Below are 26,370 nucleotides of genomic sequence, written 5' to 3' on the forward strand. Positions count from 1 at the left end.
GTTTTCCCTGCATCATACTTTTAAAGTGTTTTTCCATTAACATTTCATAATACAGAAGAGAGAAAGCGTTGCCTTGACAGGCTAGCATGCTAGCTGTAATGCTAACTCAAATTGTGCATAGTGTTTCTGAGCCAATGGCTTTTCTTTGATCTACAATGAAAAAACATATTTTAGTTCACCCTGTTTCACAATTTTTCCAACGTTATGTAATCTATCTAAAAGCACAACTACCGTTTATTAATGGCTAGCCCAACCAGCTTATGCTCTCGTTACAGTAGCCTTCTCAAGCTGCGCCCAGCCCTTTCTTATGTCCCCCTGAGTCAGTGCAGTGATCTACGGGAGCCTGGTTGCGTTATTCTTTGTTTGAGGAAGTGTTCCAGGCTTTTTTCTTGACTCTGCCTGCCAAGCGTAATTACATAGGCTGTTAATATCTGTCAACTTTATTTACTGCGTTCTTATTTGACGATGTTGCATGTTCAACAAATGTGTGGGTGTGTGTGATAATTAACACTAGGAGCTGGATATGAAGTTACACAATTAAGGGATTTTGCATACGGTAGGATGACTAACTTGGGGTTGGAACAATGTCCTTCAAATAATTATTGGGATTTATCACATAGCATCATACATCACAATCCAGCCATTTGAATTTAGCATTTTGAAAGGCTCTGTCTCATGTTAGTAACAATTTTCATAGATGAAATAAGTACTACTTAAAGATTGATAAGGCAATTTATTTGACTGGTTAGATGCAATTGTTCTTTCTGAAAACTAATTATGTTCTTTCATTGATTGTGTCTCCCCAGGTGATTCAAACATTTGCGCCTTTCTGGTCTTTCTCGGACGGGACATTTAAAGGAGTTTACCTTTCAATTGGGTCTCCCACCTTATTCTACAATAGCATAGTACATATGCGTTAGACATGTTCAACCTAATGAAAAAGGATAAGGACCGAGGCGATGGTGGAAAGAAAGATAAAAAAGATAAGAAGGAGAGGATGTCTCCAGCAGAGTTGCGCAGCCTTGAAGAAATGAGTATGCGTCGGGGCTTCTTCAACTTGAAGAGGGAAGCCAGGAGGGAGTCCAAGAACAAGCTAGAGATCTCCAACCCCATACCCATCAAGGTGGCAAGCAGCCATGAGCTCAGCCTCACAGACATCGAGTCAGAGGGTTTGAGCAACAGCCGCAGCGGCTTTCTGGATGACCAGCTGAGTGCCGCCAGCTCCACTGATGACCTCAAGGGAGAAGGGGCAGGTGTTGGACCCGATGGCCACCGCGGCTCAGTGAGGGACCGTGTAGCTCACTTTGGTTCACTCGCCAAAAATTCAACCCAGGTCGGCCAGATGATGAAGCGTTTCTCCTTTTCCCAAAAGAGCAAAGAAGAGAGTCCTTCTGAAGGATCCACGCCATCAGGGCAGAACTCCACAGCCCCTTCTCCACAGGTGGAAACCAAGGTCTTTGAGCAGTCACGTACTCACAGTCCTAAACAGCAGCAGCCCGAAGCGTCCGGGCCTAAAAAAGTATGTATTCCCAAACTAGTAGACAAGTCCTTCCCGGCCGACCTTCAGCTCCCGGCTGTGGTTTCACCGACCGTGCCGGAGACTCGTGCGTTGGAGCTCCAGCGGCGCAACACGGGGGACTTTGGCTTCTCTCTGCGGCGCTCCACCATGCTGAACCGTGGCCCAGACGGAGTGTTCCGGCAGCTCGTCCACTTCGCAGAGCCTGGTGCCGGCACCAAGGACCTGGCACTGGGACTGGTGCCCGGCGACCGACTGGTGGAAGTAAATGGCTGCAATGTGGAGAGCAACACCAGGGATGAGATAGTGGAGATGATCCGCCAGTCCGGGGACACGGTGCGGCTCAAGGTGCAGCCCATCCTGGAGCTCAGTGAACTGAGCCGCCGGTGGCTGAGGAACACTGAAGGACTGCGCAGGGAGGCCGGAGATGTAAGTATACTCGCATTCCCGTGTGCGTGGGTGTTTGCGGCGTGAATGTTATAATATGAATTAATAAGTCAAGCTGTATGTTTGTCGTCAGTCGGCGGATGGAAGACTGAAATAAAGCTAAAAGTTTGGATTTATTTGTTTTTATTAGCGGTTTATTTGTTTTTATGAGCGTGACGAGACGACCGTCACGCTTTTAACCTCTTCCCCACAAACCTGTGCCCAACACCAGGCTCAATGTATAAAATCTATAGATCAGAATCAGACTTTGATGGAATAAAGTAACAATGATGGACCACCATCAGCAAACGGCAAAAATATGTGTGATATAAGTGCTGAACTGTAGTTTTCTTTATAATTCCACTGTAGAATGCCTAGGACTGAATTGGTGTTTGTGCACGATGAAGGTCATGTCTAAGCTTGGTTGGCACTGTGGGACCACTTCGACGGAGAAGCAGCAAGATTACAATTGAGATATCTTTTTGCATAGGACACCAGGAGACCATGGTTCGATCAATATTCAGTTGTAAAGTTCCCTACGTTTCCCTCCGCCATTGACAAGTATGGTCTTTCACGAGCCTGTGATTGACCGGCAAGATGGTTTCCATAAATCCTTCAGGGAAGTGATGCCCTTTTGGTCATAAGTTAGCCGGGAGTGGTCTAAAATCGAAATTGATGCAGTTAACTGAAAACATATTCTCCGAGCCCATTTTATTCACCAACAGCTGCTGGATGACAAATTACATTTAAATAATAGGCCTTAAATCTTACCTATAGACTGCATATGCATTGATAGGTACTGTTGGAAGTCGCTGTTTGCATGGCTCACAATTTGAAGCCATTCCTTCATATTTGTGTTCAGGTCCTTTCAATACTAGCTGAAATCTTTATATACCATAATCAGATATGTGGTAAGGGTCCGTGAATAGCTCAGGAAAAACCTAATGTGTTGAGTTATATTAAATTCCTTTGACAGCCCACAGGGACTAGGACTTCCTGTCCCTCTCTGCTCTCTGGAATGTTAAAGGCATGCAACTCACTTAAGTGAGGTGTTATCAAGCCATACATACAAACATTGCAGTCCTCACTTTTGTAATTTGTCAATAAAATGCTGTTTATTTAGGTATACTGCGGTCTGCGAGTTCTGTCTTCTGCACAAATACCGAGTCTAACATTGATTTTTTTTTTTTCAGCTTTAAAAATGTTTGCTGTTTGGTGTATTAGACTATTACTGCACCTTGTTTAGATGCCCATTTCACACTCATTGCTTCATTGCTATGATTACATTGCATAATCATTTACATATTATTTGTTGCATGTTTTGCTGGGATTGATCACTTGGTAGTGCTATTGACAAATTTTCATCTATACCCAGCCCTAATAGTTTCCCTTTTACATTACTATTTTAATGTCATTTTGTGATTGCTAGACAATAATTCTTGTGAGCAGGCAGGGAGATCTGCCTCTTAACAGATCAGGCAGCGAGGATCTGCCCGGCCTGACATCAGACTTTAAAAACAGGGGAGGCAGAGGTTCTCTGTCGAAGTCCCACCCTGGTATTTGTGGAATCTGCTTTGGAACAAATAGGCCACTTCCTGACCCTTTTCCCTGGAGTTGCTTTTGCAGAAGAATAGAGTTGTTGAAGACGTCTTATGTTGTTGTTGAACAAGAGTGTGCTATGTCTTGGGCTGAATGAATGAACAGGGAAGTTACATTGTTAAATTTGCAAAGTCTGCCCATTTGATCACAGGAAGTGTTGAAGTGATTCAACTTTAACGTAGATCGGTTCTCAAATTAGATGAGGATGAGGAATGTAAAAAATGCACCGCAACAGACCAATATAAAAATATGCGCCTCAAGAATATATATATTTTTTTCTTGCTGAAACGAAGTACATTAATCTCCGTGGTACACCTTTTCCAGGCAGGGTAATCTATCTTAATGGCATAAGTGTGCTAATGATTTTCTTTTCTTAAAATGATGACTTTGTATCTTCATAAAAAATATCTGGGAGAGCTCTCGCTTACATTTTATATTATTTATTTATTCTCTGAATAATATAACTCTCAAGACTGAGAACTCTGTTTCTTTTGTCTGAATGTTTTCTGCCATTGTGTTGACGATCACATCCTCTTCCTCTCCCTACTGCCTGTTTTCAAACAAGAGATCTCAATCAGAGAGAGGATGTTGGTTGTATAGCACGGGAAAGGCCAGGAGATGAGAGGGGAGCTAAGGAAATCAGATTCTTGCTTGGGTACTCCATGTTATTCATGGCATAGTGATAGATCAATTAATACAGAAACAAATTCTCTATAATGCTCGACCCATTAAAGATATTTGGCTTATATTATGCAATAAATTGCATAATCTTCAATCAACCTTGGCCTGTATTATTTCTCTTTCTATTTCTTCCCCTCTTCATATTTCCTCCTATCCATTTCATTACATAGGCCTTTAATACAAAGTCACATACACCCACCATACACCAGGCTTGGACTCCCATTTGATAGGCGTGTTGCATGTGTTCCTCATCCCCACCCAATTAAGAGATTAAGCACCACTAGCTCCATGCAGGCAATTTACAGCAAAAATTCCTCAAACAAGCTATGTGTTATTCACAGGTTGGTGTGGACAGGAATTATTTTGAATACTGAGGGGGGAAAAAGTAAGGCGAGGCTTAAGCACGGGTTGGCTTGCTTATTTGGTTAGCTATTCAATTCATCGTTACTCTGGCTTCTGTGGAATGATGTAAATGCAATCGTCTCATCAAGGCAGGGTCACGTTCCTAGGCATGAGTTTTATTAATTGTTTTCCAGAGGCCCACATGTCAATTTCCCTGATGCCCATGGTTGAAACTAAACTCCCTCCAAGACGGAGTTACAGAGTTGAGATGCATAGCTGATTCGTGATGCATTGCTGCCTGAGACAACACAGCAAATAATACATGCTTGGAAAGTGGGCACACTTCATGACCCAGCATTCACTGGCTATCTAACTCGCATTTACTCACATTGCATGCCCGTTGAGGCATTTACTGAGTCGTTTAGTTCAAAGTTGAATATGGCTGATATTGATCATAGCTCCATCTATTACAGTATTTTATTTAGCAATTACTCACGGTAGCCACAGCTAGGTGTTTTATTATTCAGTAGTAAGTATGGAGTTGCAATCCTCAGCCATGTCCAAACCTGTAAAAAGAATGACCTATTCCTGGAAATGTATGAAATGGCCTGTCTCCTACATTCCTCACTTTAAATGGAGAATGCTCAGTAAGTTTTTAAATGAATGATTCATGATTTTCTGTTCATTACATAATTGGAAACAGTTAAAAGTGCTTAAATGCTCAATGTCTCTTATTTGAGACCCTTTTACAGCAAATGTAAAATGCTACATGTGTAACCTCTGGGAGTCCCTGTACCTGCTCAGCTATCTCTTGTCTCCTTTCATTAGTGTATTAAGACTTCAAACAAGTTGGCCATGATTGTTGTCATTATTGACCTGCAGCAGTATGATGTCTCTGGTCTAGGGGTCAATGGTATAGCACAGATTCAATGGCTATGATGTATGGTCGGCTCTAAAACGCCTGCTTCTCCCACTTTTGTCTGTAGCCTTGACTTGGAGGTACACCTGATGACTTAACATTCAGGACTTAACAGTCATCAGGCAATCCAAGGGCTCAAAGTAAGTCGCACCCAAAACGTTGAGTCATACATTGTGATGTACGTTGATGGGTTTTTCCCTACAGAAGCTTGGTGCGTACCATCTTGAATACTGCTGCTTTGCCTATAGTCTGCTCTGTCTCCTTTTACATGCTGAATAATTTACTGGGAAACTCTGCAAGCCAAGTTAATGGTACAATGGTATTGTGTAAAGGCAGTCCCAAAAGAGGTCGGTCTTTACGGAGCGTAACCTTGTTGATAGTTTTAGTATTCAGAAAAACACCGCTATCTTGCAGTTTACCACTTTGACAAGTTATTTTTTATAGAATAATAGAGGATTTTAAGCCCCTTTCTTAATCCATTCAGCATTCTATAAACACAAAAATACCATTGCTGCTCTTTTCGTCAACATCAATCAATCTTGGTAGATGTAGGCTAGGCATTGAGCCATTGTCATGGATCAATATTGTCGTTATTACCAAAACCAAATAGCTCTAAGCTTAGGTTTGCTTTGACTGCTTAATCGCTAGGCCTAGTAAACTCTAACCCCTGAATGAGACTTTGGCTCAACATGTTTGGTTAGGAGTCCGATTAAAATGAATTGAATAAAGTATAATAAATAATGTATTTCGCAGGGCATACCTCAAATTCGGGAGGAATCTGCTTCACTTAAGATGAATGGAAAATAAATAAATAAATCTACTGTTTGTTTTTGTTTTTATAGCCCTTTTCGAAAAATGACCAACCCTCAAATGCATTTACGGAAATTTTTCACCCTTGCAAGGTAACAGCCAGTTTAATTGCAGCAGTTAGGAGCGAGATATCTTGAAAATGCCCTGTTGTGTCAAAGAATCAAGCCGTTTAAGTTACCGCTTAAGCTACTGCCAATTGAAGAACACACACACACACACACACACACACACACACACACACACACACACACACACACACACACACACACACACACACACACACGCACACACACTATGGATAGCTGCACCGGTGACCTCGATCTGCCACCCTCATGCACGGGTGAATTATGGAGGGGCTTGCTCAGGCATGAACTTCCTGTCAACATTACAAACATGTACAAAGTCAACCTTTTGCAAAATTGCTTTTTTTAACACAGTGTTATGTCAGATCAACAAATTACAATTCAAATGTAGTTTGGGACTTCAAAACAATATTTAGGATAGTTTCTTAATCAAGTTGTGGTTGTAGCTGTATTGTTGTGTAAGCATGCGTGCGTGCATAACGTTAATGTCCATACATGACATGTATGCCCTTCTTTCATGGCAAGCAGTGTTTGTAGTTCTTGCTGAAGTAACCGCACCTTTCCTCAGAGAGGAGTGGGTGCCACACTCCTGGCATACTAACATAATGATTATGGGTGGGGTTGTGTGGAGTGTGAGGGAAGATAAGTGGCAAGAGTAATTTATGGATGCTTAATGCACTCTCACTCTCAATTGTATCTTCTTGCAGTCATCTGGCGCTCTCTTGTGGACGGCACAGATGTGGGAATCATTTACTGAGATAGTGCCCTCTAGCGGTGGATTTGAGTGTGTTTGGGAAAACTACAATTTGAATACAATTCTTGATTGAGTTTTTGCAATGTCGTTCTTTATTTGATGATCATGATGATTATTAACTTAATTGTGCAGTCTGTAGAATTTAGTGGCTTCTGGAGGAAATGGAATATAAGGTTCATAAGTATGTATTGATTGTTTTATTATCCCATTCAAATAAGAATCTGTGTTTTAATTACCTCAGAATTTGCCCTTTATGCCAACATAGGGAGTAGGTTCTCACAGTGCCTGCCATGTTTCTACAGTAACCCAGAATGGACAAACGCCTCTAGAGAGGAAACTTTTTCCACTTACAATCATAATTGCTATCTTGATTGTAAACCATGCTATAGTTTTACAGATTAAAAAACGAAATTCCATTTATAAATCTATCTAGGAACCTGATCACTTTGCACAGGGCTTCTCGATCCTGTCGTTAACAAGGCCACCAAACATTCAACAATGTAAACGTTCACACCATTTTAAAATGTTATAATGTTTTGAAACAAAGTGTATGAGTCAAACAAATTTTAATAAAGTATAGAATAGTTGAGCTGTTTGAAATCGTTAAATCATGTGTGTTTATAAATTGAAAATTAATTTTATTTCTACACATGCAGGCACGCATAAAAAAGCAGCTGGGGCTTGTTGAGAGCAACTGCAGTTGTCAGTTAACAGATAGCGAAGGGCTTCTGGTCAAATCTTTTGGGGGTGGGGAATTGACGCAAGCCCACGTCGGCAGCATTGGCTCTGGCTGTGCTTGTGATTCGAGGTGAGGAGTTTCCTATTTTTAACTCAGTTCTAGGCCGAGTTCTCCGGACAGGACAGCTGCCCCACACCACATCTCTTCTTGTCTACCGTCAGGAATAGCTGGCCTATCAGATCTCCTCTGCTGCCCGGTTTCAACAGAGAAGTCGGCCCTCTCTTAGCGGCGCACTCATTGCTTTCACTTTGGAATTTACACTCACCATCCCTTACTTTTCTATGGAAATATTTTTTAAATGGCTGATTTAAAACTAGTCCGCCCAGTCTTCATCTGAATTATACAGGTATGGATTTCTTTGAGTACATTTTGAGAAGAAAAGGAGTACCCCAGTAGAAAGTCTAGCAGGCTCTCGGCCCCATAGCCACTATTTTTAGTGGTGACATGGTTATCTGGCGAGCTTACCCTCTAATCTTGAATTGTTCCAAGGTTTTTTCACTCAGGTTTGAATAGACAACACAACAGCATACATTTTGATTTACAGAACAACTACTAGCTTCCGTTTTCTAGCTAAAATCAAGTGGTTGTGATGAAATACAGTAGTGTTGTGAAACAGGTGTGCAATGTGTTCAGCGGTTTGAGTAAGCCGGACATAATAGTGGGCTCTGTGGCAACTTGAAGGAAACCCAAACCGCATTCATTCTGTTATTGTCATTGAATGGTCATTTAATTTATTAATCACATGTTGCACTCTTCTTGGATACAATCACACATGCTGGCATCTTGTAACTGTAAAGGAATAATGTGTTTCTTTAACAAACAGTTAAACCCTTTTTTGGTTATTCTAAGTGCAGATGTGGGTTCATCATGTGTTTTCGGTTTCTGTTGTGAGGGAGGAGTTTTGATTGACTTTTTTTGGGGGCTTAATTCACAATTTTTCAGCAATGCAATGTGAAACGTTTTGTCAATTTGTCCATATTTATTAGTAGGAACATCTTGAAACTTTCAGGTACTTCTTGGGAGCTCAATTTGATGCTTGAAAAGTGTACAAAATATTGCTACATCCTATATATTTGAACTTGGACTGTAAACATGTGCATGTATGATTGTTATATATAACCTATGACCACATATTTTGTGAAATCACAAGTATTCCAACAAGCAAATGGGTACTAATTCAGATATTTTCCTGTCATAATACGAAAAGCTTTTGAAGGAGATTATCAGATTATCAGGCATGTTATTTTACAACCCATTACATTATAATCACACAAGGGAATCCATAGCTACACCTGTTTCAATTAATGTTTTTAAAATGTTTCCATGAGCAAAACTATCCATCACAAATGAATATGTGAATCTATATTTAATGGTTTATCTGCTTATTGTACGTTTGCTATGCTCACTGCTTCCATAATTATTCTTTGCTTACTGCTTTTATATATTTTTTTATTTTCTTTGTCTCAGACTTCCAATCAACAACAATTTGCTCTGCTCTTTTGTGTAGAAATTGTCAATAAGGACATATGTAAGGACCTTAACAATCTATGAAGATCCTCATTCTTATTACATCTGTCTATCCAGCTATACATTTCCACTCACTCTCTTCTCTTTCTAACGTCCTCCTTTCCATCTCCTCCCAATCCCTTCTCCCTGTCCTTCTCATTTCACTTTAATCAAACATAGCTCATGACATCAGACCGAGCGACATGGCATTCTCATCACGCTTTTCCTTCTGGGAGCAAAAGGGAGGTCTTGTTTATAACTTTATACCGACGGCATGTTATTGACACGTTCCACTAACAAACTGACAGATCATGTGTGACATCTGCATGCATACACTCAGCATCAGCGTCATGCTGAGGCAGGTCTAAAGGTTTAACCAATTTATACTTACTACTTTCACATTACTATTAGTGCATAGATGTAGCAGGATGTATATATATGACGTGGAATGAGATGGACAATTTTGATTTGATTATGCTGGAAAAAAAGGAATTTGCATGGTTTGGTTTCTGCATGGTTTTACTGATTTGAAGGGTCAATTTATGGCTGAGATTTTGATGTAGTTCCCTGTCTATATCAAAATCTTTAGGTCAAAGAAGAGAACCCACCTGGCAAAAATGTAAGTGAGCTTAGTGTGGATAAGAACATTCGGTAGCAGTATTATGATCATTGGGACTCCTGACATGCGAGAGGCATCTCACTGACAAGAAAGCCGGACTGATGGTTATTGTATGTGATAAAATAACTAGACAGGTTTATCCTTGTTGTAATGTTAACCGTGGGTATTAAAATGCTTTTAATTATAATTCTAATTAAAAAAAAAATAGATATTTGAATATACTCAACCCTTACCTAAACGGCTTACTCATCTATAACATATTCACTGCAGGTGAGCTGAAGAAACCCATTTCACAGCTAAATTAAAGATAATTTGTGTGCATTATACAGTAATTGCATTATATTTATTTTCTGTCCCTTTTGTGCGAGTAGCTGGAAAATGAAGGCCTAATGCGGGCCCAGTCTGTGTCAGCCCTAGATCCAGGAAGGGGATTCTTCCAGGCTAAAAGCCCCCCTCCAGTGTCACGATCAGAGTCTACAGCAAGATTCAGGAGCCCTTCCCCCCCGAAGTTTAGAGCCCCCGTAAAAGTTCCAGAGCGTTTCAAAAGCCCAGAGCCACAGTCAAACATTCAGGACCATGTAAGGAGTCCAGAACCTCCTCCAGAAAACCGACAATATCCAGGCAAAGTAATTAATGGTGATGCAAATGTAAATGGGAGTATAGTCAATGGTAATTCTGCTATTAATGGCAAGATCAAACCTATGGAAAATCTGGCTGGTATGTTGCCGAACCCAGAGGACCAGGGCGTAACTCGCAAGAAGGTGGTGAAGGTGGTGCGACGCATTGTCCGAAAGGTTATCCCCACCGAGGAGGAACCTTCTAAGGAGCCAGAACCAACCTCAATAGAGGTCTCAAAACTTGTTAAACCAGTGACTGAACCACTCAAATCGATCACCTCTGCGTTGCCAGGATCAGTGCCCAAGGGTTCCAAAATGTCAGCATTCTCCTTCAAACATGACACAATTAAATCGGAGGAGAAGGATGAGGCACTGGCGTGCCTCATCGGCAGAGGCAGGAAAAAAGAACCTCGTTCAAGGATACATAAGGAGGAGTTACAGGAAATGCTGGAGCCGGTAGAGAAAAAGGAGGAGAAAAAACAAGACTGTCTCCATGTTCCCAAGCATGTTGAGACTGAGTTGAAACCTGAAATGACACTTGCATCTCGAAAACAGCAGACCAAAGCTCCAGGAACTCCACAGGCTTCTGCCAGCACTTCTACCAGCACTTCTATTGGTGGCTCTACTTCAACTACAACAATTTTCAAAGCATCCCAGTCTAGTATCTCTAGTCCACCATCTGCAGCCGTTATTCCAGCATCTAGATCCTCATCACTCGTACGCCCTGAATGTCTCAATACAACACCAAAGCCCCCACCTGCTTTGGCATCTGTCACAAAATCAACTGCTGCTGTTCCCACTGCTGTTAAATCCACCCTTCCTGCCGGTCCTTCATCCACGGCTGGCACCAAAAGCCCCCGTCTACTTCCAATTGCATCTGCTGTTGAAGCCCAAAAGCACTCGGTTGTCCGCCTCCCTGTGGGAACCTTATCATCCCCCTCCATGGCTAGTTCCTCCTCTCCCATTCAAGGATCCATCCCTTTCCAACCCCATGTTGCTGATGGAAAAGATAAGGTACTGTGTCTGCACTTGGCATGTACAATCAGCATTTGGCAATTGTCAGGAGTGGTTTCCTTATTGATGCATGAATTTCCAATAAATTGAATTTTTATGTTGAAGGTCACAAAAGGTATGTCTGTGTGAAGTGTTTAACATATATGATGGAGAGTACACAGAGAAATTGCTTTCCAGAGGCTTGCAGCCATCTCACTTTTTTTTTAGTTTAGTTTTTTCAATCCGCTGGTGAAGACCAGAGTTCTGCAGATGTTTCACCTTATTATCAGGCCCTTAATCTTGCTGCCGATCACAAGACTTGTTCACTAAGTTAAATCATGAGGATATTTGATCAAAACAAGACTGTGGTAGTCTCAGTGGCCCAGAGTTTCGGTCTGCTCCTCAGAGATGCACGTTGAGCCAATTCCTCAAAGAAGCACTGTACTGTGGGATAGAGTTTGAAAGTACAAGTACAGTCTACCAAAATCTGTGGTTCTTAAGTCTCAATCTCTTCGCTGCTAGATGGAGTTCAAACATGTACTCGTGTCTGATACATATTGACAAGCAACCCTTCAGACACTACAGAAATCCATTAATTGTTTTTTTTATGATGGAGAGAAAGAAGTTCCGTTCATATTTTTGTTTTAGTCGCATGGTGTGTTTTTCATTCAATTGCAATTGTAGCTAATGGATTTGCAACTTTTGATGATTCATTGTGATCAATAACTTTGGGGGGGGGCACTGCATATGTCCAAAGGTGTGCGTTTCTTACTAACCTTGCATGGTATTGGTTCCAAGATATCCCCATCAGTAGAAGGATATCAAGGATGTCTCTTGAAATAATTTTGGGGTCTTTGGCCATTGTCAACTTGTGTATTGCTGGGAGTCTGAACTTTTTGCTGTCCTGACCTTTAGGAGGTGCCGCTCAGCCCTACAGAGGAGGCTCAGATACGTCTGATGAGGATCTTCAGTGCTCCTGTAATATCTGTGCTCCATTTGTCCACCTTCTTACCCCTGTATACACATGTGCTTCTGTCAATATCTTCTCTGGGCCATTTTGGCTACTGCCATAATGACTAGTTTAGGAAGGTTAAGGTGCAAAGTGGCATATGTCTGTCAAATTTATGTTTACCTATGTAAATGTTGCCATATGTAGCTAGACTTACATGTAATATATGGATCTGAAAAGAGCACTTTGTAGGGACAGCACAACCTATTTTACCTTCTTCATAATGTAGTTCAATATAATATAATACAGCCTACAGTATTTTAATCTTATTTTAGCTGCATGCTGATCTAATGTTGTGTTTTTCCCTTATAGTCATCAAATTTTAGTTTTTAATAGCTCTGAAATCATCATGCTGCTTGCTTTAATTGGTTAATCGCTAGTGACTGATACTAAGATGTATCGTCTGGTTTGACTCCCCATCCTCTCTTTCGTTTGTTTATTCATTCTTTTCTCTTTCTGTTGCTGTTTGGGGTAAAGCTGGAACCAGCAGATAGTGTGTCATCTGTCAGAGCTACTGTCCCCTTGGTAGTACCTCATGCCTCCATTCAGGTACCATTGCCCCTCGGACCAAGCCCCAGTCCTAATCCTTCCTGTCCTAGCAGGTCTTTGTGTGACATACAGGAAGATTAGATCAGCAGATGGCTCATCCTTGGAGTACGTTTCTTTCCATACATAACTCTGCAGTGTTTGCTGACTCCAAAAAAATGAGGGCACATGTCAAAAATCTTTTTTACCTTTTTGCTTCCTTTTCATACTGCTACCTTATTTTTTTCCCCTGACTTTTGATATATACTGGGAAGTTATTTCGAGTTCTTGAGGAATACCGTTTCTGGAATTTGCTGTTCATTATTTGACCATATATAATTTACAGTTGAATTTCATACACCCATGCAAACATTTGCCTTTTCAGTGAGTGTTGGGTATGCAGGTTAAATGAGATGCTTGAAGCATGCGGTTCATATAAGGCAATGTGTTGTTGCAGAACTGAAGACGGTGATGGTTGCCTGATATACATTTGGTCTCAGAGGAGTCTGGCCTTTTCCATGAAATGTGTTGCCAGGTGTGTGAGAGAACTAGCCCTTTCTTTTCCTCTTCCTTGCATTGGTGACTTTTTACCTGTCCTTCCTTCTCATGCTGGCCAATCACTACTAGGATGTGGTGGAAGAGGACACTTTGGCTCTTCTACAGGCCTCCCACGCTGCAGTCCAGAAGCCCAAGGTCTGGCCTGCGTGTGATTTGACCCTCCGATATAATATTCATGTCACTTGACTGCAGTGGTCATAGTTAATTTAAGTACTTGAGTACTCTTCCTGTGCATGAGGATTGCAGTGTGCGCTGTACACACCGAACTGTGCAATGTGTTTGCATCGATTTACAAAGAAAAATGTGGCATTCTCATGAATCCACAATGACTAACATTTATATACAAGCATAGTTCTATTGTCTAGAGTTTGATGTGCACTAAATTGAATCATTCCTCTTCACTCCTGCTGCATGATGCCCTATTGGTGTTTATGTAAAGGTCAAGCTACCACCTTTCCATCCTGTCTTGTCACCGGTAGTTTATCTGTGTCCCCTTCACTGTCTTGCTGTAACTTTTACACGCAAAGCAAATAAAAATATCAAATATCCACTTAATATCCAGTGATACACCGTAGTTTGCTGCATTGCGATGCATGTTCACCCTCGGGATGCATATGTAAGTTGTTGGTCTTTTCATGTGCCTCCTTGTCCAATGGTCTGACTGAGGCATTCATGTAGGCCTACATGAACAGATTGGACTAAAATGTTGGTGTGGAACCCACAAGAGTTTATTTTGATGTTTGTTCATTTACAATATGTTTGGGCAAGAGATTGATTTTTTTTCTTCCCCCTGTCTCCCATCAGGTGAAAACTGAGGAGCAGATAACCGCAGAGCAGGCATGGTTTGGCTCAGAAAAAGTTTGGCTGGTCCACAAGGATGGTTTCTCCCTAGGTAGGAGGTTTTTCTTCTTTTGACGTAAATAAGCTATATCAATAATGCATGCTCCTATTTAAAAAGGAAAACTAGCTTTAAGATTCAGATCAAATTCTAATAATTACTTTTATTGAATAATATTGACTGTACCGATATAATTAGTTCTGACCAATGATTGCTTTTTATTGATTTCAGAGATGCTAAAAATATTATTATTCATATTATCTTTTTCATTATCCATTATCTGCACTATTTCAATGTTTGATACAAAATAAATACAAAAGGTGTTCCCACATGGGAATACGAAATTAACATAAATCTTGAAAGGAACACTTTTACCAAATGTTTTACAAAAAATGCACATTTGGAGATTATTATGCATGTATTTAATAATGAATTGCTTAAAAATTTTCTATTCAGCCACGGTGTTGAAGACGGAGGCCGGCTCCCTTCCAGAGGGGAAGGTTAAAGTTAAACTGGAACATGATGGGACGATACTTGACGTGGATGAGGATGATGTAGAAAAGGTGAGGGGGCTGGGCGATATTGCAAAAAATATTATCAAGATTATTTTATTGATATTGATCGATATCGATATTAATCACGATATATGATTTGATACTGCTGCAGCCTGAAGAAACTAGAGTGTTCATTAGTTAAACCATACTTTTTTGTTTATAACCATATTTCTGATAAGGGAACATTAAATCACATTTAAATATAAACATTTAACTTCACAAACGTGTTTTATCTGCTTCCAACAGAACAATATAAGGTACCTTGTCTTGTAACCTATTGAAAATAATGTAAATATGTATATATTTTTTTATTTTTATTTTTTACTTTATTTTTTTAGATTTTTAATATCGAGCATTTATGCCTAATGCTAATCGTCGTAATCGACGTGAGTTTTATCGCGATTAATAATCGTAATCGAATTATTGCCCAGCCCTAGAGGGTCTCTAAAATACATTTCAGGTTTATAGAGCTGTTTAGTCACTCCCCTTCCGACTGGCTGGTCACGGATGTCTGCATATTAGGGGTGTGACGATACACTCAGCTCACGAGACGAGACGAGACACGATATTCGGTTCACGAGAACGAGACGAGACGAGATTTTAAGAAAACTACAATGACAAAAAATATGACTGGACCAACAGACTTTTATTTAACCAAGTTGCACAAGCATTTTGAAATGTTTTATTATAACTCTTTACATGCATGAAATTGAAACTAAAACTAAAATTTATAAAAGTTGGAGTAAAATAAATTTAATTAAATAATTCAATTTCTTTCAAGTGCAAACAATATTATGTGCGAAACCAAATCAAAGTTCTAATCCATCAATACAGAGTGCAAATAGTGCAAACAGAGTCTGACCCAGTATGTCACTGACAACTTGGTATTGTCCGTGTCTTATCAGTCACTCTACTGCCATTCATCATTTCCGCCGGGTACCCAAAATGTTGCCAAACAAATGATTGAAAAGTGGCGGGGGCATCTTCGACGGTATTACGGGTATTTTCCGACGTCAGTCTGGTTGCCTATGGCTGCTTCCCCTGCTTCCCCTCCATCTCCTCCTCTTCTTCTTTTCCTTCTCCTTCGTTAGGTTCTGGCAGGCAATGACAATTCCTGCCCTGAAACCAAAATGAGTGTGAGAGTCACCAAAACCAAAAATAGATATCTGTAAAGCAAAAATTCAAAAGCTGTGTGTGCACTTCGGTGCAATATATAGACATACTGTATATATATTTAGAAAACGGTTGGGGGTTACTTTTATTTATACTCCTTTTAAAGTTATAGCGGACCCACCAATCACAGAGCTGCATAGCATTTTCCTCCCCAACAACTGCAGGGTCAACAGCATTCTGATAAAGGGGCTTTTTATATTTAACCCAAAACAATATATATTTAAGACGAATTGAATAGGCTGTTTATTTCAGAAGGTTTGTTTCCTCAGAAACATTTTTGTGGGGACGGTTCCCCTGTGACCTCTATACACCTAGTCATTAATGCGAATGTTACCTGTTAAGTGGCAACTAAATGCATGTTCTTACTCAAATTAGATATATTGATTAGTGAGCCAAATAGAAATAGCATCCGTAATGTCCCCAATTGGCTTAAACACAATCGTTTGTCGATTTGCCAAAGAAGCAATCCATATTTGTCACATTATGAGCAGGACTTGCGGCTATGGACAAGATGAATGAATGTGGAGACGATCAAGTTTCAAAGACCATGACGAAACAAAGAAAGCATTAATTGGTTTTATATTACAAGAATGAATTAAATTCTTCCTGTTGACTTAGGAGGAACTAAATGTTACTGTCTTAATGTATTTTTTTATTGAAATATCAATGGACAGAGCCTTGATTTTGTTATTGTATTCCTATAATTGTTCATATAATGTAGAACTTTATGATCCAACTGTCATCTTTGCATCAAGGCCAACCCTCCATCCTACGACCGGACTGAAGACCTATCCTCCCTGCTCTACCTCAATGAGTCCAGTATCATGCACTCCCTGAGGCAGCGCTACGGAGGCAATTTGATCCACACCTACGCCGGTCTAAACACCGTGGTCATCAACCCACTGAGTACAGCGTCCATGTACTCTGAGAAGGTGAGACACATGCATTTAGGAGTGATACTGTGCTCTTGTGGATCTTCAGAGCAGCAGAAACACTGCAATATTCAGATTACGCTTTTTTTTTAATCTCTCCCCCCTTTACCCTGTCTTTATCGCTTGTATTGAGGCCAATGTTAATTATAGGAGAGTTGTGAGCATATGGGTATGTGTGTTCATAAAAGCAAAAACCTTCACAAGGTTACGTTTGGGAGTGTTACCTTTATGTTGGATAAAATTGCCACATTACCAATCATTAAGTATCATATTTTTTGTTTATTTTCCTGTCAAATGGAGGCTTATATTTTGCTTTTTTCTGAGTTTGCTCGTGATTCTCCATCTGCCGTTTCTGTCATTCTTCAGGTGATGCACATGTTTAAAGGTTGCCGACGCGAGGACACTGCCCCCCACATTTACTCCGTGGCCCAGACGGCGTACCGCAATTTACTGACTACACGCCAAGACCAGTCCATCGTGTTGCTTGGAAAGTCTGGCGGCGGCAAGACCACCAACTGCCAGCACCTGGTCCAATACCTTGTCTCTATTGCTGGTAGCACTGGCAAGATCTTTTCTGGTAAGTTTGTAATTTGTTCTCGACTTGATTAAGTGATTTTTTCACAGAGAGAATAAAATCATTAATGTCTTGGTATGTACGGATAAAATCATCCCCTTTGCAGCTTAACCATAATGAAAATGCAAGGATTTATTTATATGCCACTGACTACTTTATGCCAAACTGCCAACCATGATCTTCTTAAGTTCCAAAAGTTGATTGTTTCTTAATGTCTTTACTTAGCTGAGGATTGAGGCTAGGTACCGAACTCGATTCTTTTAAGGTACCAAGTTTAACCGGATGTTCTTGATTGGTGCAATGTCTGAACAATGTCTGTAAACCATCTGTTGGTCACAATACAAACAACCTAGCCTACACCCTAGTGCTACGGACAAGCAGGATTGCATGTTGTAATATCACGACATGCCAAACTGATATTGAAGATGTCCATAAACGTGGTGTCAGCAGACCAGACAGGCGGTGTGACAGTTTTAGGTTTATTCTAGAAAGAGTTCTGCTAAATATGGTCAAATCATTTTATATTTGATTGGCCCTAGTATTAATAACATTTTTGCAAGAAATATATTCAGAAATATGTTGTCAATCTTACAAATTTGGATATTTATCATTGCTTGAACGTTAGTATAAACAAGCAAAAGCGCAGAAATGTAAGATCAAATAGGTAGACATACTACTTCTCAATTATCATTCAGAAGCTAAAACAATGTTTTGTTTTGTTTGTTCTCGCATTTGCAGCTGAAAAATGGCAGGCGGTGTACACCATTCTCGAAGCCTTTGGTAATAGCTCCACCTCCATGAACACAAACGCCAGTCGATTCTCACACATCATCTCCCTGGACTTTGACCAGGCTGGCCAAGTTGCCTCTGCTTCTATTCAGGTTTGAGCAGGCACATTTCCTTCGCTTTGTTGACTTAATTACTAAGACCTAATAAAGATATCTATATTTGTATTATTTTCCGTTTGCTAGACCAGGTTCCCAACCTTTGACTTTAGATTAACCAATCAATTGTCATCAAGTCCTTTCGTGGACCACTTCATATGCAAATGGTAAAAAGTGGATTAATACACAAGCAGGGGCAGAGCAAAGAGTGCCAACGCTCCCGAAATACAGAACGATAACTGCAAGTCCATGGCCATAGGAAAACTTTTGAACAAACAAAACATCAGTGGAAAACATAACAATGGAAAACACTTGATGGAGAGCACCAAGTAACACTACTTTTGAAATAATGATAAGCCATCAAACTATATTTACTGAACAATATTTATAATATATTTATTTTACATTATCCATATTATTTCGCCATAATTGTAAATAAAAGTTCTAACAAAAACCTGAACTTATTATCTAATATTATGTGTTACAACCTGATAAAGAAGAAATAAATACTTAATCTATTAATACACGACCGTCACATATGGCATCTCGATGCACCATTCGTTATTAATCTTTCCAACAAACATAACAATGTTGTTAACTTTCTTTTTAAACAGGAAATATAAAAACGGATAAAGTTAATGACCATGCAATTTAACACTACATTTTGCAATCTGCACTGGGCCTTTAAAGAGCAGGAAAATAACGAAACTTTGTATTATTTTTCTTAAACATGTAGGTAATCTGTCTCTTTCTCTCCTTCAGACCATGCTTCTTGAGAAGTTGAGGGTGACCAGGCGGCCTGCCACCGAGTCAACCTTCAACATCTTCTACTACATGATGGCTGGAGCCGACAGCAACCTCAGGTGTCTAGAATAGAAAATAATCATACGATTAATCCAGGTGCACCAAGGAAGCCATTTCACAGACCAATATGTGTCCAATTCACCCCATGATGCAGTGGAGTCATGCGCATGCTTAGTAGTCTGGTCAATGTTCAGAGTATACACACTGTTAGTTGCACAACGGTCAGAGAGATATTCTTTGTGATTGTCATTTTCTCAAAATACAATTTCCTGGAAAGCATAATTTCTTGTCATAATATATTTGTATAAAAATTAACAAAGGGTCTCACATTTCATATTTATGTTGATTGGTGGTTGTTTGGACCACCAATAACATAAAAAAATTGAACCCTTCTTGAGTTAATTTACATGTTACCTTTGCATAGAGCTGCGCATTTCGCACATGTCAAAGCCAGGTATTGGAAGGAATTTTCCAGATCCCTCTAATGATGGTATTGAATAATTTTTGGATAGATATTTAATCGAATATCGTGCAACCAAAATGTGAAATCTCATTTATATAATGTTTTATTCTTTTTTTATATAATTGCATAGGGCAAGCTATTTGTTTGGAGGTTAACTACTCTGTATACAGTAGATTGACTACTTACTGAGTAGTCTATAATTGTACCCATTTACCCTATAAACAGCTTCTCACTCACTTTCTTTCCTTGTAACTAACCCTCGGCAGAACGGAGCTGCACTTCAACCATTTTGCAGAGAACAGTGCTTTTGGGATCCTGCCTCTGTCCAAGGTAATTACACAAGATGGAATGATTGAAGGCGTGTCCCTCTGTCGGGTGACAATGTTTTGTAAGCACATGATTATAAAGAAAGTGTCTGATGTGTTGTTCATACATTGGCATAATTCTAGAGCTCCCTGTATCATTTTGTTAGGGCCTTGCATCACCACTCAAAATGATGCAAGTAAAAAAACAAAATGCCTATACAACCACACCTTCCTTGTTGGCCTGTTTGATTGTAGGAAGATGAAAAGAAGCGGGCTGCCCAGCAGTTCACCAAGCTGCAGGCTGCCATGAAGGTTCTGGGTATCTCTGGCGAGGAGCAGAAGGCCCTCTGGCTCGTGTTGGGGGCCATTTACCACCTGGGAGCAGCAGGGGCCACAAAGGGTACCGAAAATGACGGCACAAAACACCTTCTGAGCAATGTCTTGTCTTGACTTGGCTTGGTTCAAATTAAGCAAGTGTAAAAACCTGGAGCCTATGCTCTAATTTTGGGGATAAGTGTTTTAACGGTTAAATAAGGGTTTAAAATTCACCTGGAAAAATGACCTTTAGAAGTTCAGAAAAATGATTATCATGATGAAAACAGAGTAAAAACCTGTGACATTTAGAGTATAACGTTTAACCCAAGCCGCCAATAGGGGTCAGACTAGACATATGCTCACTGCATGCATCCAGCAGTTTACTTCAGCTTTGTTCTTCAAAATGATTTTCCACTGCATGTTGTTCCACTTCTCACTTAATTGGAAGTTTTTTACTCACAAAAACACGCTTGTGAAGGTACATAAATACATTCACGCGCACATCCTTTCCAAGGATCACCTCAACAGAGACGGCAGATTTTTGCTTTTAGCCTAACTTTTACTACACAGATTTATTTGCAGCATGTTAAGAAGCATTTTTATACACATGAGGTGATGCAAAAGTTGGTAAGTTTGGTGCATCACTTCATCCCTGCCTGTTGAGTCACTTGCAACTTTTGACATTGTGCTGTTTAGTCAGCACAATACCTAGTTTCTTTGGATCCATCGTACTGTTTCTCTTTCCAACAGGGACAACCAGAGCTTTTTATGTATTTTTCTTTTTGGTGTATTGTTTTCCAAACGTGGTGGGGAATACTGATATTTCAGAGTCTTATTTTACGTTGTGTTGCGTATGCAAATGGTTTGATACATAACCCTATTTCCTGTCTAACGTCCTTCTCTGCTTGCATGTTTGCATGCTGCGCCCTATCAAACGCAGAGGCAGATGAAGGTAATGGAAAAAAGTCATTCAACATCTTGTGTTACTTTCTTGTTTGTATATCCTGTCTTAATGGCTTTATCGCTCCTTCCAGACCTTTAGTCATTAGCATTTTTATTGTTTCTCCTCCCTACCCATCCCTGCTGTCTCTGTTCTTCCTTTCTTTCTCTCATCTTGTTCCTCTGTATACCTTTTCACACACTAACACATCCCTTAAGCCCAACAGTGCCATCCTTTTAAATAAAAGGATGGCTATGAAAGTCCCCAATATATGCACCTTCTGAAATGTCTTTGTTGCCAATACACAATATATCGAACTGTTGTGATAGCATCAGACGAATAGAAAAACAAAGTCAAGATCAAAATCAATGTGTTTGATTTCTAAATCGGCCGAACCAGTCTTCTGGTTGGTTGGAAATATCTTGCCTGCTTCTACCAGTCGCAAGGTCTTTTCCGTCCCTTTTGCAAGAGAGTCTGGCCTTTTGCCGTAAGCAGTCGATTTGAAGCCATGACCTTCAGCCTATCAGGTTAACCATTGTCACCAACAGTTATAACGTTTATTTCTGCTAAAACTGATGCAATTTCTGCATTGATACGACCATCTGCAGGAGTCAATGCTGAAATTAGTTCACCCCAACCAAACAAATGCATAGAAATGCTTGCAAACAGCTCATTAAATGTAGTATAAACTGTGTGTGCACATGTGTCGCGAGGTTTCAAAATATCTGTACAAATGCACCAATGTAGGTTGTTTTGAGTGAGACCCAGGGGTTTCAAATGCAAATAATAGAAATACACATCACCTATAATGTTGATTTACTCATACAAGCATACTATTATAGGGCGGGTAAAGTTTCGTCAGGCTGGGCACCATCTTGTGAGACAGAACCAACCAACCAACAGAGGCAGGGACTTCTCCACATGGCTCGTTCACCGTAGCGCTTCCCTCGTAGTAACGTCCACTTCACATTCACTATTTGCAACTCAAGGTACATTCACTGGGAGCACAAACAGGGCAGGCCTCTACCTTTCATCGAGGTCAGGGTTAGGACAAACACAGGTGTAGCTCATAACCCTAACTAGGGGTCTGCTCCTTAATGGGTCAGGGCACAGGCAGTAGACCCATCTTCACTTGTTTAGCTTCTCACCTCTGTAAAAAGGGTAGGCTGTAATCGTCCCTATGCCCGATTCTTTAGCGGGACGCAAGCAGTTTGCCCGACACGAGTGGGCCCAGAAGGCGGCCTACCTGCTGGGCTGCAGCCTGGAGGAGCTCTCCTCCGCCATCTTCAAGCACCAGGCCAAAGGACTGCAGCGCTCCACCTCCTTCAGAGGAGGCCCTGAGGAGGCTGGCGATGGACCAGGTGCGCGTCTCATCTAAAGCTGGAGATTCATTTTAGATTTGATTTTATTGCGCTATGGTATAGGGCTTCACATTACTCCGGTACGGTATTGATACAATTTGAAAATATTGAAAAATCGATACAAATGTACAGCTGTATATGAAATAGTGGATTATTAGAACCACATAATGTGTTGTCATTTCAAAACGTTTGATTTATTGTTTTATCATGAAATTATTATTATGACACTGTTGTACAGCCCTCCCGATTTCTACGTCTTTTATTTTGCCCTAACGTCTCGTGTTTTTCCTCTCTTACCTTGCATGTATCCTGCTGGTGTGTGACTGGCGCTCAGGTTCTAAGATCACTGCCCCGGAGTGTCTGGAGGCCATGGCCTCAGGCCTCTACTCTGAGCTCTTCACCTTGGTCATCTCCCTGGTGAACAGGTCTGCCCCCTCACTCTTTCACTCTCCCCCTCAGTCGCTCTCACTTATACTTTCAAACCATTGTTAGAGTTCTGATAGTCCATTCACATTTTGAGGCTACATAAGCTGGTGGACTTCAAGTGTTGCAACGCCATTTATTTTCTTTGTTAATTATACAATAAAGGACTCTGGCGTCTCACTGTTAGCAGCACACCATCAAATGGTGAGCAAATCGGAGAAGAACTGCTCATTGCTCAAAGTGTACTGTGCTATTGGGTTTGGATAAATTGATAGCTCCTACGAACACCACTGCGATGTGATACTTGACAGATGTGACCTCACAGACAGACGGACCACATCACATGTGGGGCCTGGTTGGCAATAATTAAGGCTGCCTCAAGTTTGGTAGCTGTGTGCATATTTCTGCTTGTGTCAGTATTTTTACAACTGATAACTGATGTGGTGTGTGTTGTGTTGTATTCTCCAGGGCGCTGAAATCCAGTCAACACTCTCTGTGCTCCCTCCTGATTGTGGATACGCCAGGCTTCCAGAACCCACGCATGGCTCAGCGCCAGCGGGGAGCCACCTTTGAGGAGCTCTGCCACAATTATACCCAGGAGAGGCTGCAGACTCTCTTCCATGAGCGCACTTTTGTCCAGGAGCTGGAGAGATACAAGGAGGTGGTCCTGAGGCTCTTACCTAAACTACACAAATCCCTTCTTGGCATGCTGAGAAATCCTTTACAAATTCAGAGTGCATGTCACCGAAACTCCACACGATCAGATAGAAAAATGTTTATGCATTATTTACTATTTAACAAAGGTATTGTTTTTCCCTCACAATAATCTGTTTAGTTTTTCTCTCTATGTTGTCCATATATTCTCACTCAATATACTTGTATTTACTCACTCAACCATATCAAATCTAAAATTGATCTTCCTTATCTGAAATTATTTTGATCATTTCTTTCTGTGTTATCAACATTAATGTAGGTGCCAACTATAACCCTTTCTCCCCCCCCCCCCCCATGCATTTAGGAAAACATAGAGCTTGCTTTAGATGACATAGAGTCCAGCACCTCTAAGTCTGTAGCTGCTATTGATCAAGCCTCAGCCCAAACCCTGGTAAGCACACACAAACCACACATCCCTCATGAGGATTCCATTCATGCTTTCTTGCTTCTCTGCAAATGTGTTGATTATTGCTGATGCTGGTATTGACTTTTTAGAATGTTTTTTAATTCAACCTACCAAGGTTCTACCACCCTGTTCCTCTTCTAACTAACGCAATTACCATGTCGCTTGTTCACGCTCAGTTTCATGAACAACATCAGTCTTCATATTGAGATTCCTAATTGAGAGTTTAAACACCAATTCTATTATGCTGAGGGGGTGTTTATCATATTCATTAAATAAGTATTTAAGGACATGCCTGTGAGTCAGAAAGAAAGAAAAGTATGTGCATGCTCAACCCAAGACACTATGAATACATATGGTAGAAAATAAGTCCAGCTCAAAGCAAAAAGGAAAGTAAATAATTCACCTTTAAAAACAACTACAATTAGATTCAGTTCTCTTCTGGAATGAAGTGCATTCACCGCCACTGTGATAAACAAAATAAGACCCACTTGTTTCCAATGGATTACCATGGGCACACTTGACTTTCTAGGTGTCATTCATTTAACATTTAATGAGGATATACAAACCATATCTGAGCCAATATAATTAAAACAATGCATTGCTTTATGACATCCGTCATTATCAAACAACCGTTCTTAATAAAGCTCAGATGAAATGGTTGTATACTCAGTTGTGTTGTAAGTGTCCATCCTCACTTGACCCATACATGTATGTGCAAACAGGTGCGTACCTTAGCTAGGACGGATGAGGCGCGGGGCCTGCTGTGGCTGATGGAAGAGGAGGCGGTTCAGCCCGGGGGATCAGAGGAGACCCTGCTGGAGCGGCTATTCAGCTACTATGGCACCCCGCACGGAGAAAGCAACAGTAAGGGCCTTGGTCGCACCGCCGACAAAGCGGTCTGAAGTGCTAAGAACAGTGACCGACCACTGGATACAATTCAGGAGGGGTGATGGGGTGTAGGGGTTGAGCTTGGTTTATCACTGTAGGGGGGGGAGGCAGTTAGCTAGTGGAGGTGGATGTGGGAGGGGGTGATGGTAGGGTGTGGTGAATGTAAGATCTCTGGCAGCAGAGTTTGAAAGTGCCGGAGCCTATCCAGGGCTCTGTTGGGAATGTGATAAGATATAAGCTGACACTAAACACTCATCCACTCACTTTGCAGGGCCCAGCCTGCTGCTGAAAGGAGACAAGCCCCAGCACTTCCTGCTGGGCCACAGCTCTGGGACGGACTGGGTGGAGTACGACGCCCAGGGCTGGCTCAGCCACGCCAAGCAGAACCCCGCCTTCCAGAAAGCTGCCACACTGCTGCAGGACTCTCAAAAGTACGGCCACATTTACACCACTTGACTGTTTCGTCAGCGCCAGAGCTAGTTTGGGCGTTTGGGACTGAATAGGCTCTGCCGGGAGCTAATCGGCAGCTAGAGGAATCATGGCATAACCTACGCAATTGGCGTATTCATATAGTTCAGGATATTCTGATTCGATTGTTATTTATTTAATGGTATATTTTCCTGTCTGGCCGTTTAGGAGCAGTATATTTGATTTATTAAGTAGAATAAGTATAACAGATAAAATTCTTGGGGCCACATAATCAGACTGGAATTGTGGTTGGTGGGGGCCGAAATGTCAAAATAGTGCTAAGAGAGGCAAGTGTCAACTTTGGGGGACAAAAAATGGTCTTTTCCAAGCTGGCCTGAGCGGGGCGCTCGGGTGTTAGAGGGCCCAGGTTAGCATCGACACTAGGTTGAGATCTGACACTCGTCCCATTGGGAATGACGACACCAACAGCAATCTCTTTGGAGCTGATCATTTGAATAAGGCTTCTTACAACAAATAACCTGCATGTTTGACCCTTTGATCTTTGATGTTGATATTTATAGGACATGCATTTGTTTTGTAGGTGGTATAGTTATATTATATTATATAGGTATATTATTCATATAACAAATTTTTGTTATGTCATGGTTACTTGCTGTACACCCTTTGCTCCA

General features: G+C 40.9%; 1 protein-coding gene across 12 annotated transcripts in view; it reads left to right on the forward strand.

The window, feature by feature from the left end:
* Nucleotides 1-26,370, forward strand: part of myo18ab (myosin XVIIIA b) — a 66,424-nt gene that overhangs the window by 258 nt on the left and 39,796 nt on the right. For 2 of the 12 annotated variants that reach the window (XM_030380465.1, XM_030380461.1), the window contains exons 2-17: nt 807-1,945; nt 14,501-14,588; nt 14,991-15,097; nt 17,017-17,193; nt 17,560-17,770; nt 18,506-18,648; nt 19,414-19,514; nt 20,185-20,248; nt 20,479-20,623; nt 21,479-21,490; nt 22,675-22,839; nt 23,174-23,264; nt 23,731-23,923; nt 24,281-24,367; nt 25,105-25,246; nt 25,542-25,701. In XM_030380465.1, the coding sequence (XP_030236325.1) occupies nt 923-1,945; nt 14,501-14,588; nt 14,991-15,097; nt 17,017-17,193; nt 17,560-17,770; nt 18,506-18,648; nt 19,414-19,514; nt 20,185-20,248; nt 20,479-20,623; nt 21,479-21,490; nt 22,675-22,839; nt 23,174-23,264; nt 23,731-23,923; nt 24,281-24,367; nt 25,105-25,246; nt 25,542-25,701 (2,909 nt within the window). In that variant the 5' untranslated portion in view covers nt 807-922. Of the gene's footprint in view, nt 1-422; nt 557-806; nt 1,946-7,905; nt 8,216-9,555; nt 9,618-9,964; nt 9,995-10,365; nt 11,626-12,519; nt 12,583-13,090; nt 13,163-13,765; nt 13,832-14,500; nt 14,589-14,990; nt 15,098-17,016; nt 17,194-17,559; nt 17,771-18,505; nt 18,649-19,413; nt 19,515-20,184; nt 20,249-20,478; nt 20,624-21,478; nt 21,491-22,674; nt 22,840-23,173; nt 23,265-23,730; nt 23,924-24,280; nt 24,368-25,104; nt 25,247-25,541; nt 25,702-26,370 lie in introns of those variants that run through there. The other 10 variants (XM_030380466.1, XM_030380462.1, XM_030380454.1 and 7 more) reach the window with 9 other exon arrangements.

Source organism: Gadus morhua, chromosome 16 (genome assembly GCF_902167405.1).
Source record: "Gadus morhua chromosome 16, gadMor3.0, whole genome shotgun sequence".
NCBI lineage: Eukaryota > Metazoa > Chordata > Actinopteri > Gadiformes > Gadidae > Gadus > Gadus morhua.